Source organism: Nannobrachium achirus (assembly GCF_963921795.1).
Source record: "Nannobrachium achirus genome assembly, chromosome: 2".
Classification (NCBI taxonomy): domain Eukaryota; kingdom Metazoa; phylum Chordata; class Actinopteri; order Myctophiformes; family Myctophidae; genus Nannobrachium; species Nannobrachium achirus.
This window is the reverse complement of record NC_137811.1, coordinates 51,212,977-51,229,303: the sequence shown is the minus strand read 5'-3', so window position 1 is coordinate 51,229,303 and position 16,327 is coordinate 51,212,977. Positions and strand designations below refer to the sequence as shown.

Sequence of the window (16,327 nt, the reverse complement as noted above, 5' to 3'; positions counted from 1 at the left end):
ATGAAAATGTGTGCCAAGAAACCTACGTTTCCATGTCAGTGATGCTCAAACTTTTTCATGTGAAGGACCCCCCCCATCTCAAAATATTTAGTTCCAGGGACCCCCCAGAAGCAAAATTTGATTTACAAATGTTCACTTAAAAAAGATTTGTGCACATTCAAAGATTTGCGCACATTTTCACGACTTAAAAAAAATAGCAGATCTACAAGCTCACAGCGCGGCACTCGGTGCCGCGCTGTGAGCTTGTATATCTGCTATTTTTCAATAGCTAAAGTTACTAGGGCCCCTCCACCTTGGGCCCTGGTAACTCAGTCCCACTTTCCTACCCCTTGTGACGCCCATGTTCACAGGGTAACGTTAGGTGGTGGGATCAACAACTCTAGCTCTTTTTCATACAGCGAGAGCTGTATGATTCATGGTGAATATTTTATTTACACAGCTCCCAACTATAAGAATGTCTTTCATATTTCTATGCTGAAATTCACTGGGGTCATCTGAGTCTCAGGAGAATCAGGGGTCAGTGTGTTGTTATTCTGCTTTAATCATGGAATTGCCTACCCGTATATGGACAATATATGTAGGGACTTAAAGTAACAGTAAAGCCCTTTGCACACAGGCGCGTTTATCCGTGCGGATAAAACGGACAATTTCACTTTTTAAAAAGAAAACAATGATTCTCTACGACCTCATGCACACCGGATCCGAATTGGCCGTGCGACGAGTGGCTGCGGCCGTGCGTCTTTTTCTCGATCGAACCCAGTTCGATTTGTGCGTCTTGTCGCATGCGGTAAAAAACTCATCACTCCTTTTATGACTCCTTTTTGGATCCGCAGCGCCGATTCCGCACAGCCTTGCACACCAAATCCAATGCATTTTATTCATGCCGCAAACGAAAAAAACGCAACTGTCCTGTGTGCAAAGGGCTTAAGGATCCCACTACATTTGGCATTCTTGTGCTTTTGGGCAGATGATTTTCAAGAATGAGGTAAAAAAAGAGTATTGTGGAGTTGCGACAGTGTGCCTCTTAGTAGGACCTGTAGGACCTCAAAAGGCATGCCAGGGCTTAATTTTAATGTATCACATAATGTTTTCTTCTGGTTCCTGATTCATCGTGTTTCCCACAAGTACTTTAAATGTTTTACTGAATCAACAAATATAATCTGCTGTGGAGGAGAAGCTGCTTTGTCTCACTGACGGTTTGTGTGTTGGTCCTTCAGGTTACTGCAAAACAAACCGGAGGCCGGAAGGAAGGTTCTGTCTGAGAACAGCCTGTTGAAAAACATCGACTTTAACGAGACGTTCCTGGGAGAAGAGAACATTGCAGAGGGTGAGGTGTTTGTTTGAAAGAAATATTTTAGGTCCTGTTTGACTGAAAATGTATGATGAAATGATGTTCCATGGGAATTAAGGCAATATCTAGTATGCTATTTAAATATGTAGTGTCCTGCTGACGTAAGCATTGAATTGTATTATATTCAGACGACTAACAATGCTCCCTAAAGAAATCTACTTCTAGGGGCCTCAGGCTGTCTCCAAAACTATAATTTTATCTCATGGGTTCGATTTCCGATCATTACGTGAAGTTTAACGTTCGGTGTGTTCAGTCAGTGTTGGGTTGCTGTACAGTATTTGACAGATTTGTGTATTGTGTCACTGCAGACTATGATCTTCCCCAGAGACCCAATGAAGTCCAGCTCTTCTATGGGAACATGAGTAAGGTGGTTGTCTCTCTGCTGGGCAGCGCAGATGGCTCAGACTGTGGAGGGGGCGACCACGTTGAGAGAATACAGCCTTCTGCTATGCATGCCTCTGACATAGACAGGTGTGTTCTTCATATCTGATTATACACCGGAATGTTGTTTATGTAAACCAACCAATTTCTGAAATGAACCAAATATATTGACCAAATATACTGACTAAGAACAATCTTGTCAACTACAAATGAGATTACTCTGTGTGTGTGTGTGTGTGTGTGTGTGTGTGTGTGTGTGTGTGTGTGTGTGTGTGTGTGTGTGTGTGTGTGTGTGTGTGTGTGTGTGTGTGTGTGTGTGTGTGTGTGTGTGTGTGTGTGTGTGTGTGTGTGTGTGTGAAATACACATCTTTGTCTATGTAATATGTATGTATATATATATATATACTGTATGTACACACAGGTGTGTGTGTATGGATATGTTTATGTATTGCTTTGGTATTTTATTATACAATGCCAGTATGTACTGACTATTGACAACTACGACTATATTTGACTATTAAAATCTGTTCTTGAAATATATCAGTAAATGATATAAGTTCATGTGAAGTGTTTCCATCTGTCTGTGGTAGCTAATTTTGTAACACTATTGCATTGCATAATTCCCAGTGCCAATGGTAATGTGTCCCTGGACGTGTTACCAGTGAAAGGCCCCCAGGGACCAGCTCTGAAGATGGCTGGGCCCCATTCATTGAAGGTAACTACTTTCAAATGGACTGTTTGTCGTCTGCATTATAATGGGGTAAACTTAAGTTGAATGCATGTACATTTTCAGATTTGACAGTTGAATAAATGAATCTCCATCCTTTCAGGCTGCAGAGTCTTCAGACAGGCAGCAGGAGTCCTGGTCTATTTACCCTGAACAGCTTGTCCTCACTGCTCCCACCATCAGTGAGTAGAAGCCCATAAATTAAAAAAAAGTGTAACTTGTAGATTTCAAAAACTCCATTCTTAAAGTTATTGATTTTTGAACCCTGCTTATATTAATGCAGCCTTTGCTCCAGAGTTTTAGTTAAAAAAAACGTACTTCCTTTTTAAAGGAAAGTATTACATTTTGTCTTTTAAAATGCTGCTATCCTAAGCTGCAGGTAATGGCAGCCCACATTGTTTGTTTTAGATGGTGCAGCCAATACCAGGCAGGTTCAGATCCAGAACAACACATCCAGAGAGCTGAGTTTTGAGCTGTCCTGGCCCGCCCACTGCCTCACCATCAACCCTCAGCATGGAGTCATAGATCCTCAGTAAGAAAACATTAGTATTACTACAGGGAATCAACATTGCTGTTCTCGGGGCATCTTGGCAGTTTGTTGGGCTACGGTGTGTACCACGTATTGAGATATTTTCGATTCATGTTTGGACCTTGACCTTCTCAAAACAACTTTAAAAAAGAACAAAACAAAAAGGACCCAAAAGAATGTGACGCTCACTGGCTCAGCAGACCAGGCTGTAAGGCATGTCTCAAACAAATTGTAATCGGAGTTGAATACCTTAATCTGTATACCATAATCTTTGCTCCTTATGTGTGATTAATGCATTGCTGTCATTTGCGCAGCTCTCACACAGCGGATTTAAAAGTCCCTTGGCGTCTGCCAAAGGATTGTCATCAAGGCTACGCAGATCGCAGAATGTGCCGCGTTACGCAAAGGTCTAATTACAGGAATGATCTCGGGCTTATTGCATCTTTGTGACTTACTGAAATTCGACAGAAAATAATAGACAAGGCTGGAAAAACAGTTTATATTGTCTGTTATTTTTTTTTTGTATAGGTGTCACCTGCAGATTCTGATCAGTCCTAACCCATCCCTGGCAAACAAGTCTTCTCTGCTACCGTGGAGTGGACGGATCTATGTCCAGTGTGACAACCACCAGAAGGTAAATCTTGATCTGAAATATTCTATCCATAGACAGCCATGTTCTATTGCCTCCGTGATGATTATGTATTTTTGACACAGAAAATGTGTGCATTAATTTGGCTTTGTGCCATGCAAACCTGTTGCACAAGATCTGGAGGCACCATTTTGTATACCAGTCAAATGGAGGCAAAACTGTAAATGCAAGGTTTCTGTATAGGATGCAATTATTTTCCTTTTGTGTGGCTTCATGCAGCTTAGTACAAAAAGATGTTGTAATTGGACACCCTGATAACACTAAATATAGACATTGTCTTAATATGAAACCATTTATCCTTTGCTGGATAAGACCAACCATTTTTATTCTGATTATTAGCATGGTATTTTGTCAATGCAGTTGAAGGTACTTGTAAAGATGGAGAATCCATAATGGCCATGACCACCATGTGCTTTCATAAGTTGCTTTTCATAACTGGGTCAGCCAAATGGCTGCATGTGAATTAGGGATTAGGGAGAAATCACATCCAATATAAACACCTGGATGTGACTCAATCGTTGCCTTGTACTGCATGTTGCCTCCGTTTTGAAGAATTTGATGAATTAATCTAGCGCTTGATGTTAAAACATAGAGAGTAGGCCTATTCATAACTGTTTGGCTGAAGATCCAATATGACATGTCATATTATGGTTTAAATGGAGCAGGTCAGTCAGTAGTGTGCTTCAGAGCCAGACCAGCTCTGCTGGAGTGATCATTTGTTTGACCTACGCGCATGTTGTAATAAATTATTTGGGAGAACCTGTGTAAGATTCCAGTAATATAAACATTTTAATGGCTTTCATATATGGCCTTATAGATCAAAAGTGTTCCGTTTTGGATATTATGTGGATGTTAATTTTAATTAATACGTTTTCGACTATTCAAAGAAATCTTTTCAGAAATGTACACGTCAGTGAAATGAATCGCTGGGAATATTTGCAATTAAGGCCTTTCTTTTAAATGTTTGTTTCAGTTCATCAAGGTTCAGATCCGTCAGGACCTGACTTTAGATGTATCTGCAGCCACAGCTGAGAGGTCTCTGTCAGCTCTACCTGCTCAGGCAGCCACTCCCATACTGCCTATGGTCAGGCCACACGTCCAGGCATCTCCACTTCCACTGACTCCACAAATGCCACAGAACTTGGTGGAAATCATTAACAAGACCATCACCTTTCCTCCCACTAGCTCGGGAGAAACATCGGGTAGGTTTAGGAAGACATTAGATATGGTAGAGGTAGGCTTAGGAAGACATTAGATACATGAAGAATAACCTAAATATTTTCTTTTACATTAGCTAGTTTTCCATGTTTTTAAGGCTTTAAGTGTCTAAATAGCAACCGCATTATTTACAGTAGTCATTGTAAGGTGCTGTCAGGTTAACAAATCATCTCTTAGCACCCACCATGTTGCCAACAATCACATTTTGTTGAGTGATAAAAAGGTGATTAAAAACAACCTGACAGGCCTTTGTTCTCTTCATATTTCATAGTTCTGCAGTGAATGTATTCGTTTTTAGAATTTAATTGGCGTGTTCTACTGCTTCAGAATCCCAGCTTGAAGTGGAGAACGGAGAACAGGAAGTGAGGTGGTACCTGTCATCATTCGCTCCTCCATATGTCAAGGTACTGTTTACTTTTTTTGTTTGATTAGCTACGCAAGTATGCATTATTCCCACTTTGAGCCCTATAGTGGCTATTCTTATTATCATTTTTTAACCACAACTTGCATTATTATCTAGTAGTTGACCTGTGGTTCATCGCATCAGTGGCTTCTTTTCTGTTCTGTTGTGGCTGAGGTTAAGCTGTGGCTCAACTCTCTCCTCAGGGGGTTGACAATAGTGAAGATGTTTACCGGGCCACCTACACAGCCTTCAGATGCTCCAAAGTATCAGGCATGCTGGGAGCCAAGGAAAAGATGCTGGTAATTATACATCAGTATTGGCTTGTTAACGGAATGTAAGTCAACTAAGAATGTATTTTTGCTAAATACGTTAAAAGATAAAGAATCACTTAAAGTACTGCCGACACATCATTTGCTTTGTGGAACCTTATTTCACAGATCAAACTGCAGGGATGTTTTAGCCAGGATTAAACCAGGAGGAAAGCGGCTGTCATTTAATTTCGTGGTCCTTGTCACTTAATTTCGGGGTCCTTGTATTGTCACAAAGAAGTTTAAGAACCACTGATTTAGAAGGCATTTTGTAGAAATTACCCCAGGTCTCATGGGTTAAATAAATTCAATAAAAATGTTCCCCCTGCTCTCTCAGGTTCCCATCATATTCCTGCCCAGGGACAGAGGGGACTATGCTCAATTCTGGGACCTGGAATGTCATCCTGTGTCTGATCCCCAGGAGAAGACCAGTATCCGCTTCCAACTCTGTGGCACGGTCAGGACTGCTTTCTGTTTATGATATTCCATAAAAAAGATGCCTTAACCACACCAAACGCAAACTAAATTTGATAAATTAAGCTAATGTGTATACATATTTTGTGTGAGCACCTGCGTGTGAAGGGGAAATTTCGCTCTATCGAACGACTATCATTTCGACAAAGGAGGGTCGGGAGGGTTAGCGACTCACCCCACGGAGGTTAGGGTAAGGGTTAGGTTTGGGTGTCGAAAAGATGACACATAGAAACAGCAAAACGCTCCCGCGTGTGAATACATTGATATTTCAAGTAATTTATATGCTGTCTCTCAACCTTTTTGACAAGAGTCAAGTGAATCAGTTGAATTAATAATTGTGATCAAAAGGTCATAAGACAAATAAGACATAAGACTGAGACTTTTTTTACTCAGCTTATGGGGGGGGGGGGGGGGGGGGTGTGTGTGTGTGTGTGTGTGTGTGTGTGTGTGTGTGTGTGTGTGTGTGTGTGATATCCTTTGCTTTTTTCTCTTTGTCCTTTCTAAAGCATAAGAAAATGTGATAGCATACAATCCAATTTGAAGACAATATACATACTGGTAGTACCATACATACTGTATTACATTGTTTTAGAAAGTCTGTATTGCTGGCTCTTTGATGGTCCTGCTGAGATGGGAGCTGCAGGCTTGGTTTGTGTGTGCCTCTTTAATATAAAATGCTGGAATAGAGCATGTTGGCTTAAAAAGTATACACAGTGAGTTGAATGTCAAATAGATTGCTCTACAAAAGTATGTTAAAATGGCTCTTTTGGTTGTGCATGTAAAATGCTCATACGAGTGTGCAACATATTTCTGGTACATTTCAAGTAGGGAAACAGTAGGTTTAATGTATGAAATATACGTACAATGCTTGCCAACATTTTTACTATTTTACTGCCATATGTAGGCTAATCTTTTCTGCTCTTGCCAGAAAAATCACTTGCCTTTGAGAATTTCCATTTGTGGTGTTGTTTAATCTCAAAGTAAATTCTTATTGTTGTGCAGCTCTAGCCTGTTTGTTATTTAGGGCTAGTGTAAAATCTTGACTTATTGTTTGAAATTTGATCTGTTCTAAGGTGGGTGCCATATACCGTATTATTATACAAGGTATTAGCCCAGATCCTCAATCTCTGTGGTCTGTCTGCAGGGGGTAAAGATGGGGCCAGTTGATGGACCACAGGAAGGAGACTGCTCTCTGGTGAAGACCGAGGCCACAGTCAAGACCAAGAAGAGATCTGAAGCCCCTGGTGTCAAGACTGGGTAAGAAATGCTTAAAGGCCCGCTGACACGCCCTGAAATTATAATTATTATTAAGGTCTGCCCCTCGCCCCCCAACAACAGCTGACCAGTACAGTAAGTAGTCTAAGTACAGTCAATTAATTTGATTGACTTATAATTGCGCATTCCCACAATGTCATAATAATAATATTAACTTATATTTTAAGATGACTTCTTAAGGTGACAGTACCCCTTTAGGTGACAGTCCCCCTTTAACTAGCACGGTAGCACCAGAGGCCAATATCCACTGCAACTGGACGCTATCCACTGCCTTAGATTTTTTTTCTAATATTCTGTAATGCTTAATGCTTATAGGCAGTTACCGTAAGGGTATTGGTCCTGCGTTATGTTCTTTCAAATGGCAAATGTTTTGTTTTGCAATGAAACCCGTCTTTTAATCAGCTGTCATAATTTTGGTTTCTTAGCCAGGAGGATGCACCGTTTCGGGGGGTGTTTTTACAACAGGACTTGTACACCTTCCCAGCCATAAGGGTGGGTGAGTCCAGCACGCTGAAGGTTAACATCCGCAACAACTCCTCCGACACACATGAGGTGAGGCATAAATTATCTACTTAGAGCCAGCAAAGGCAAAGATCTGTGGTCACTAGATGCCTTTTCATCGTTGAGTTCAAACTATCACAATTGCATGATGGATTTTGAATGATAAATATAGTAACCCCTAATCACCCATTGTCTTAATGCTTTGCATGGATTTGATGTTTGACGTTTGGCTTTTCTAATTGACTTGCAGCTGAAATTTGTAAAACCTAGGGAGCCCTTCTACATCAAGCATTCCAAATATTCATTAAGGTGAGTTAAGTGGTCCTTATCACTGGCAGAACATCCATGTTCTTTACTTTTACCTGATGTATGCCTTGGTGACCAATAGTAGCCATAATTCATTTATGGCTAACAGCTTATTTTAGTCACATTATCTCTATATGTTTTACACAAGGTCAAAATACTGTTTTGATGTGGCATAAAGTTTGTGATATCACTCTTGTTGATAAAGCCCCCTGTGAGGGGTCCTGTGAAATATTGAGTCCTGAGGAGAATGTTTGTAAGCACACTCCCCTTGGGAGTACTGGTGCTCTGCTTAACTAGTGCCTTGGGGAAGTGCTTCCTGGCAGCCACAGGTACCCAGCTGCACTACTCTGGGGATGTAGGTCTGTGGCTCAGGGGGAATACAGCTTTGTGGAACCCTCAATGATCGGCCGTCATTTCATTTACTATTTTGACAACATCGTTTTACTTTTTTTACTTTGTTATCTGCACTGCCAATATGTCCCCATTTGTAACAATCTGTAATCAGACTTGATTGATAGATTGTATTGATCTCATGTGGTTGTTGGCCCTGATGGCCTCCAACTTCCCCAGTTCATGCACCTTCACACGACGGAGCCAATCTTCCTCACCAACCTCTAAACCACCAATTGCGAAGAAGAGGGCACTAGCCCTTACAGACTGATAGAATATCTGCGGCATGAGGGGGATTGATTGAAGAATTTATTACAAGGTTGCGTAGCACAAAGTACAGTTTCATGACAGTACAAATCACTGGTACAAGGTCAACTAAAAGGAGATCCTAGTAAGCTTTTTGGCTTATTTACACAGGAACCACTTTATGTATCTCATAACATTGAAAGACGGATTGAACACAGTACTTTGCCTAGGATATCATCAATACCAAAAAAAGCAGGCATAAAGAAAAGGAAAATTAAATAAATAGAAATAGAAGATATTTACAGTAGAAAGGGGGAGGTAAGTATGGGAGCAGTTGGTAGCGCTGTCGCCTCACAGAAGGTCCTGGGTACGATTCCTGCTGGGGGCGTGTTCTTTCCTCCGTGTCATCAGTGCCCATACCCTGGGTGGGGTTGGCGAAAGGGCCTCTGTGTGGAGTTTGCATGTTCTCCCCGTGTCCCCAAGGGTAGTAGGTACCCTCACAAAAACATGCAGTAATCCTGGTCTCTATACTGCCTCCCCCTGGCCAGCCAGGGCGCCTGATGGAGGGGAAAGGAACTGGTTGTTCCTTCCACGTGCTACGTTCAGCTGGGGAAACTCCCCACTGTCAGGTGAAAAGAAGCGGCTTGGACACATCAGTCCATTTCTCTCCCCACTGTCCCCAGGTTGGTAGAGGGAGTGTAGTGCCAAGGATTAGACAATTGACACCGGGTGAGAAAAATTGGTTACAAAAGTCGTGGGATAAAAATGTATATAGCTGCAGCATCCTATTACACACTCAAAAAGACCAGAGCTTTGTTAAACTAGAATAGCCTGCTACAGCTCTTACTGTAGATGAGGGCAGCTGAGTTACTGTATAAGTCCTGTCCAAGCCGTTGTCCAGGTACACTCCCAGGAATTTGTAGCTGTCCACAAACTCCACCACCTCCCCACGTACAACACTGTTGACCGGTGGAATCCGTTTACTCCTCTGTCCACAATAATTTCCTTGGTTTTACTAGTAAGGTGCAGTTGGCAGTTCACCTCACTCCACAAAGACCCTCACTACCTCTTAATGTTCACTCGCGTTGTCACCTGTAATGCAGCTTACGGCGGCGAGGTGTCATCTGAGAAAAGACTACATGGAAAAACTGACATTCACAACTGGGATCACTGTCAGTCTCAACAAATCTGCCATTTGTCAGGCTCTCAATTGATTCAGCTACTATTTAATAGACATTATGCTAATTTCTTACATGACCTTATTAAACATCCAATTGTTTTTTGTTGATTAGTACAGTACGTGCTTAATCGAATCTGTGAAGGCATTCACCAGTGTTTGTTTACCATGAAAGCATGTGTGCATGCATGTGTGTGCTTAGACTTATTTATTTATTATTCATTCATTCACTATCACTCTTCTTTTCCCACACCTCACAGATCACAGCACTATCTCAACCTGCCAGTCCATTTCAAGCCGAGCATGGCAGGCAGACACGCTGGCTTGCTGCTCATCGAAACAGAAACAAGTGGAAGTCTCGTTATTCAGCTGACCGGTGAGGCCTTACCTTGAATTCACCAACCACCACCCGCCTCCGTCTGCTTGCTGGCTGGTTTTGGGTGGGTGCCTTCTCCGTACGACTCATCATAAGACGGATATAGTGACGGAAGAAGAGGGGGGGAAAAAAAGTTTGACACTGCAAAGCAGGGTCACATGAAGAACAGAACTCAAACCTTTCACCTCCATGTCTTATTTGTGGACATTCAAACAATGTGGACTAGAGCTGATTAGCTGGAGCTGCCTGGGACTCTGTGTGCTGCCAGTGTCCTGACCTGGCTGCCTCTTTCCATCCATGTTGGCCAAGGTGCACAATTATTGGTGCCTATTTGTGCCTGAAGCTGAATGATTTGGTCTGACTGGCCCACAATTAGTCGGCAGTGTTCTGACATTTCAGAGAGCTAATGATCTTTGTCACTTACTGTAGATTTGGCATTTGCTTGAGCCCTGAGTTGGGTCAAAAGGCAGCAGCGTTGTTGTCTTTGCCCCTGTTGAGGAGAATTTATAACCTATTGCACATCTAGATGCTCGCCGAGAAGAACTGATTTCAAGCTATCAACGCAGCCTTCACATTATCTTGAAAATCTGTTATTTTGGGCTTTAGATGGCAGGAACACACCAGTTGTGATACATTGACAATTACTTCAGTTTAGTCTCAAAGGAATGGCTCATGGTTGGTAATGCAGCTGTTGAGATTTTGGGGTATTCAGAAAAGCTAGCTTTGCCTTCCAGATGATTCCTTAGAATTATTACGATCCCTCAATAAACATTTCTGATAAATCTGTTTTCAGCCACCAACGGAGGTCTATTTACACCACATCTCTCTCAGACGTGTACAGACGTGTCTCATGTATTGCTTCACTATATCGGCATTGTTTCTATGGCAATGCTCTCTTGTCAAAATAGTGCCCACCTGCATGGCAGTCTGTCAGGGCCATGTCTGCATCCTGGCAACATCCTGGAAACCTCTACCAGCCAGTCCAGATATAGTTAATTGAGTCATGATCGTAACAGCTCCCAGAAAAATTAAGATGGTTAATGATTGTTATTACATGCTAAAAGCGTTCCCCCCTGTGGGGTCTTTGTTCAGTAGCTCGCCAAGCCACCACAGTGTGGTTACCATGGCAAAAACCACATTGATGGATAATCACTTTTCCAGTCAGACACAATCAGATCTCCGTTTGCTTTTCTGGCTCTGGGGCAAATGGCCATATTTGCTCTGGGGTGATGGAACCACATCCAAAAATCTGTTTGGGAACTGGAATTGGAGTAGAAAGTGGAAATGAACTTATTTTATTGTTCTACAATTTCAAGAATCCATCAAAATGTGGATTGCCAAACAATGTCAAAATGTGGCTTGCCAAACGATGTCAGAAGAAAGTGGATGTTTTAAACACTAGTGACCTGCACATTCTTTTCCTATTTATACATTTGTGTGAAGAAGCAATGTCACAATTTCCCTGACGTCCTTTTTCTTTAACAAAAGACAGCTATTTTAAATGAATGTTTTGTAATTTGTAATAGAATTTGCACAATTGTCTATTTACATTTTGAAATGCAATAAAATAAAATTTGTCTTAAATAATATTTATTTTGTATTTTCACCCAATTCATCGTTTTGTTGTCTTTAGCTCTCAGTAAAAAGTAGAAATCCACATTATGATATACATTGACCACCATTAGGGCATTAGGATTATTATTGGAGGGGTGGGGGTGTTTCTCTTGAAGTCCGTTAACAGATTTATCTAGTGTGGACTTCAACCCTTTAGACACGGCAGTGTTGGTGCATAGATAGCATATGGTGGCCTAATTATGAACCTGATAAGCCTGTGGTCATTTTCTTTTATACTGAACAAGACCAAGCAAATTAGACCTGCATGGTGCCGCATTGTTCTGATGTACATATTTTGGTGTTCTCATTTTAAATGTTGATGGATAGTGTGTACCTTAGATTTATATATATAATTACACCCATTTAATTTGCCTAATGTTAATTAAATAACAGTGAATATATAATTTTACAAATCTTGCCTGTTTTTTGTTATGAAGGGCAAATTATCTTTTTCAAATGTTTATGTATGTATCCATCTGTTGTACTGTAGCAATATTTTGAAATGTCTTTGAATCGTAGGCCTATCTGTATGAGTGAAACATTAAAAGTCCATGATATTTATTTTCATATTAAATTTAATGCAAATGTGTCTTTACCAGATTACTAGCTGCCAATTTCATTACTCTGTCATTGGGAACCATTATTCAGTCATGTGACGTTTTGTAGGCCTACATCTCTTTAGAATTATTTTTGGAGGTCTATTCACGCGGCTGTCTAGTAGTTCAAAACAAATATTTATAAGTTTTTTTTGTAACGTGCATATAGATACTGCGCCATACTGTATCCCTTCTGCAGGTGTCGCCAAAGATTGAGCAAGTGTTCCATGTAAGTATATGGAGTATGTCCAGTATACTGGGGTCTATGTGCTTCACATTTTGGTGCCTAGACTGGGAGCCTCTGTAGTGCAGTTGGACTTGACGTCTGTAGCAACAACACAACACTTTTCGCAGACACGCCACAAGAGCTTATTAGCAACTGCATTTACAGGTATGGTGATGCCAACATTTTTATCCCCCGTTCGTGCATTGCTGTATTGGTGAATGCTCTGACCACTGACAGGTTGGGAGGGGGTGGGGTGTGTTGCTGGATGTGGAAGCTAACCGCTAGCACAGCGGGTCCGTTGTCTGATCTCACTTTGGGCCAGAACGGACAAAGTTGGTGTTTTGAGTTGGAGAGGCGCTTTGGAAGCTGCGCCAGACAGCCAGCATCGCTAAGCTAGCGGGGCTAGTATAGTAGCAAGCATGCTAGCAGAGGCTCTCATCCCATCCACCGGCGCCCACGTATACTTGGGTTACACAGACAGACAACTACTGTAGTCTGTAGTACTACTGTCCTCTTCTAGCGCACATGACGTTTACCTTAACCAAGCTGTGTCGTTGGATCTTGAGAGACATAACGTGAACCTCCCCTAGCTGTTAGCAACCAATAAGTACCAGCTAGTACAGTATGTTGTCGGCTAACTGGGTCCGACTGCCCTGTGTGATTCAGATGATGATGATGATGATGATGAGCATTTCATAGATGTCATGGTATAATTGTCACCCGTAAGGTTTTTTTAGGTAGCTTTAGGAGAGCTGGGCAATGAAACATTGCGTGTCATTTTAGGCTGATCATAGACAGGCGCATTCAGTGGCATCCTAACATCAGCATCATCAGTCATAATCAAGTCATTTGGTACCCTGGTGCACTTTGCTGCACCACTATCCACCTTGCACAATTTGTCATTTCAGAGTGAGCGAGTAGGGTGGGTGTGTGTGTGTGTGTGTGTGTGTGTGTATATATATATATATATATATATGTATGTATATATATGTATATGTGTGTGTGTGTGTGTGTGTATGTATGTATATATATATATATATATATATATATATATATATATATATATATATATATATTGATTTATTTATTTGTATGTGTGTGTGTATATATATATGTGTGTGTGTGTGTGTATATATGTATATATATATATATATATATATATATATATATATATATATATATTTGTATGTGTGTGTGTGTATGTATATGTATATGTATGTATGTGTGTGTGTGTGTGTGGGGGGGGGGGGGGTTGCTCTTAACTTTCATTTAAGTGTGACTGGCTGCACCACAGAGACTTGCCAGTATTGTTAAAGGCCTGGTGGTGGATTGAACCTCAATATGATTGTGTGTATGGGTCTTCTGTTTCTTGTGCTAGACTGGCTGGCTGGCAGGCTAGCCGGCTGGTGGCTGTTACATCACCCTGCTCGCTGGTTTTCTGTACCCTGCTTCTGTTTGTACTGAAGAGATTCAATGAGAGACCTTGGGGAGAAAGAGACTCCCTTTCGCACTGAAGCACCAGCATTGTTTTCAGCTCACTGTCTCAGCCGCCTGTCTGTCTGTCTGTCTGTCTGTCTGTCTGTCTGTCTGTCCCCCTGTCTGTCTGTGCACCCCTCTCCTCTCCCATCTCCTTCTGTTTCAATCATGCCATCGTTGCCATTGTAGTCGTGCCTCCCTAGAGCTGGAGCTCTTCCTCATTCTCTCATATTCACACCACCTCTCTCTCTCACACACAATCCTGACAGAAATCAAGTTAGTGAGTAGAGAGTAGAGTTTGGAATGTTGTCAGATAACTTGGCTGTTGCACTGTTTACTGTAGGTACTGTCCTGTTTTTTGACAGGATGCTTTTATGCATCTCCCTCCTCAGAGTCTGTGGTATTGGCAACGAAAGTTGTTTTCCTGAAGGTGGTGTGGACAGGCTGGGAAAAAGGGTATAGCTTGTGTACACAAGTATGTAGAGAGACAGTTAAAAGTTTTGACGGTTTTCATCAAGTTATCTTTGGGTCCATGAAGACAGCTATCCTGTCCATACTATTATTAGCCAGTTTGAATAATTTATATATTGTAAACAGCATCAAGAGCTTAAAAGTTAAATTGAATTATTAAGTACTATCTTTTGGTGACCATGGGGTCACTAAAATCAATAGCTTATGACCTGCAATCTACCTAATAAATTATAAGATATCTTGTGTGCAAAGTTAACATATTGGCCCGAGGGTGATGCTAGAAGAAAGGTCATGGTGTCAATAAAATCAGTAAGGTTCTTCATCCAGGGAGTGTGGATGTGTTCAAGTTTCATGGCGATCCAGACAGTTTAGGATATTTTGTTTGGGATCCGATGGACAGATAGACTGTCCTTACTTAGAGACAATTGTTGGCTAGCAAGGCAAAAAGGCAAACAAACACACACCAGAAAACCGGCACTCATACATGCACTTCCAACAACTGGCAAGAAAACATGGGAAATGGACATGTCTGACATCTCGGCATATGTTGGCTTCAACACTTCTTTTTCTTAAGCACATGAACCATAGCGTCTCATTCTACTACTCTATGCCCTGACATCCATTAAAAGATGTGAATCACTGATTTCTTTCAAAATTGGCTTGAAAATCAGGAGACCACAAGGGGAGTTAAATGTAAATAATTCCCATCGAATGGAGGTGTCCTTTGTAAATTATAGTGTTTGTATTTGTTGATGACGTGTATTATGTGTAAAAACAATGTTTATGCTATGATGAATTGAATACAAGAGAATACATACAATACAGAGAGAGAATGGAAACGAGGACCCCAAGACTTTTTTTGTGTGTTATCCTTTTAGCTTAATCATCTTACACATTTAAATTTTGGACTAATATTCAATCAACAAATAAAACTAGAAGCAGTGCTCTTCCGAGCACAGGTCTCCACCAGGCCGTGCGTCCTGGTGGTGCTACTGTATAATAGGCCAATGTAAAAAGGGTGGCATATGTTCTTCACCTTAGATCTTTCATGGCAATCTGATGCTGCATGCATGATTTGAAGCATTGTGTTCCAAAAATGAGTTTTGCTAAAGTCTACCTGCTGGTGGCGCTATAACAGGCCAATGTGGAAAAAGGTAGCATTTGTTCCTTGACCTAGTGGGAATATGTGTGGCAAATTTCACGGTAATCGCAAGCTGCGTTGATGATTTGAGGCATTTTGTTCAAAAACGGAGCAATCCTGCAAGCTTTGGAAGCCAATATTAGCCAATCAGGATGGAATATGAAATACAGACGGATCGGACTTGATCACATGACTATAGAGATACTGTGTACCGATTTGCGTGATCTTTGGATAAAATCTCAAGGAGTAATATCCAAAAATGTGTTTTACATAAGTCGGCCCAAAGGTGGCGCTATAAAAGGCTGATGTGAAAAATGCAGGGCAAAGGTTTATCCTTAGCCTCTAGGGAATGCGCTTACAAAGTTTGAAACTGATCGGTGGAGTTATAGGTAAAACCACAAATCGGCCTGTTATAGCGCCACCATGAGGCTGATTTCAAAAATGTTAAGTGGCATTTCTTTTTCGACCTAGTGGGAACATTTGTGCGCGATT

The 16,327-nt window shown here is 41.3% G+C and overlaps 1 protein-coding gene across 1 annotated transcript in view; it reads left to right on the top strand.

Annotated features, from left to right (window-relative positions):
• cep192 (centrosomal protein 192) overlaps nt 1-11,955 on the top strand; it is a 47,171-nt gene extending 35,216 nt beyond the window's left edge. The window contains exons 39-52 of the mRNA XM_080720389.1: nt 1,218-1,327; nt 1,660-1,822; nt 2,360-2,447; nt 2,563-2,641; nt 2,868-2,991; nt 3,517-3,622; nt 4,611-4,839; nt 5,183-5,259; nt 5,462-5,557; nt 5,904-6,023; nt 7,185-7,297; nt 7,741-7,867; nt 8,067-8,125; nt 10,196-11,955. Of these exons, the coding sequence (XP_080576515.1) occupies nt 1,218-1,327; nt 1,660-1,822; nt 2,360-2,447; nt 2,563-2,641; nt 2,868-2,991; nt 3,517-3,622; nt 4,611-4,839; nt 5,183-5,259; nt 5,462-5,557; nt 5,904-6,023; nt 7,185-7,297; nt 7,741-7,867; nt 8,067-8,125; nt 10,196-10,328 (1,624 nt within the window). The 3' untranslated portion in view covers nt 10,329-11,955. The remainder of the gene's footprint in view (nt 1-1,217; nt 1,328-1,659; nt 1,823-2,359; nt 2,448-2,562; nt 2,642-2,867; nt 2,992-3,516; nt 3,623-4,610; nt 4,840-5,182; nt 5,260-5,461; nt 5,558-5,903; nt 6,024-7,184; nt 7,298-7,740; nt 7,868-8,066; nt 8,126-10,195) is intronic.
• The last annotated feature ends 4,372 nt before the right edge of the window (nt 11,956-16,327 follow it).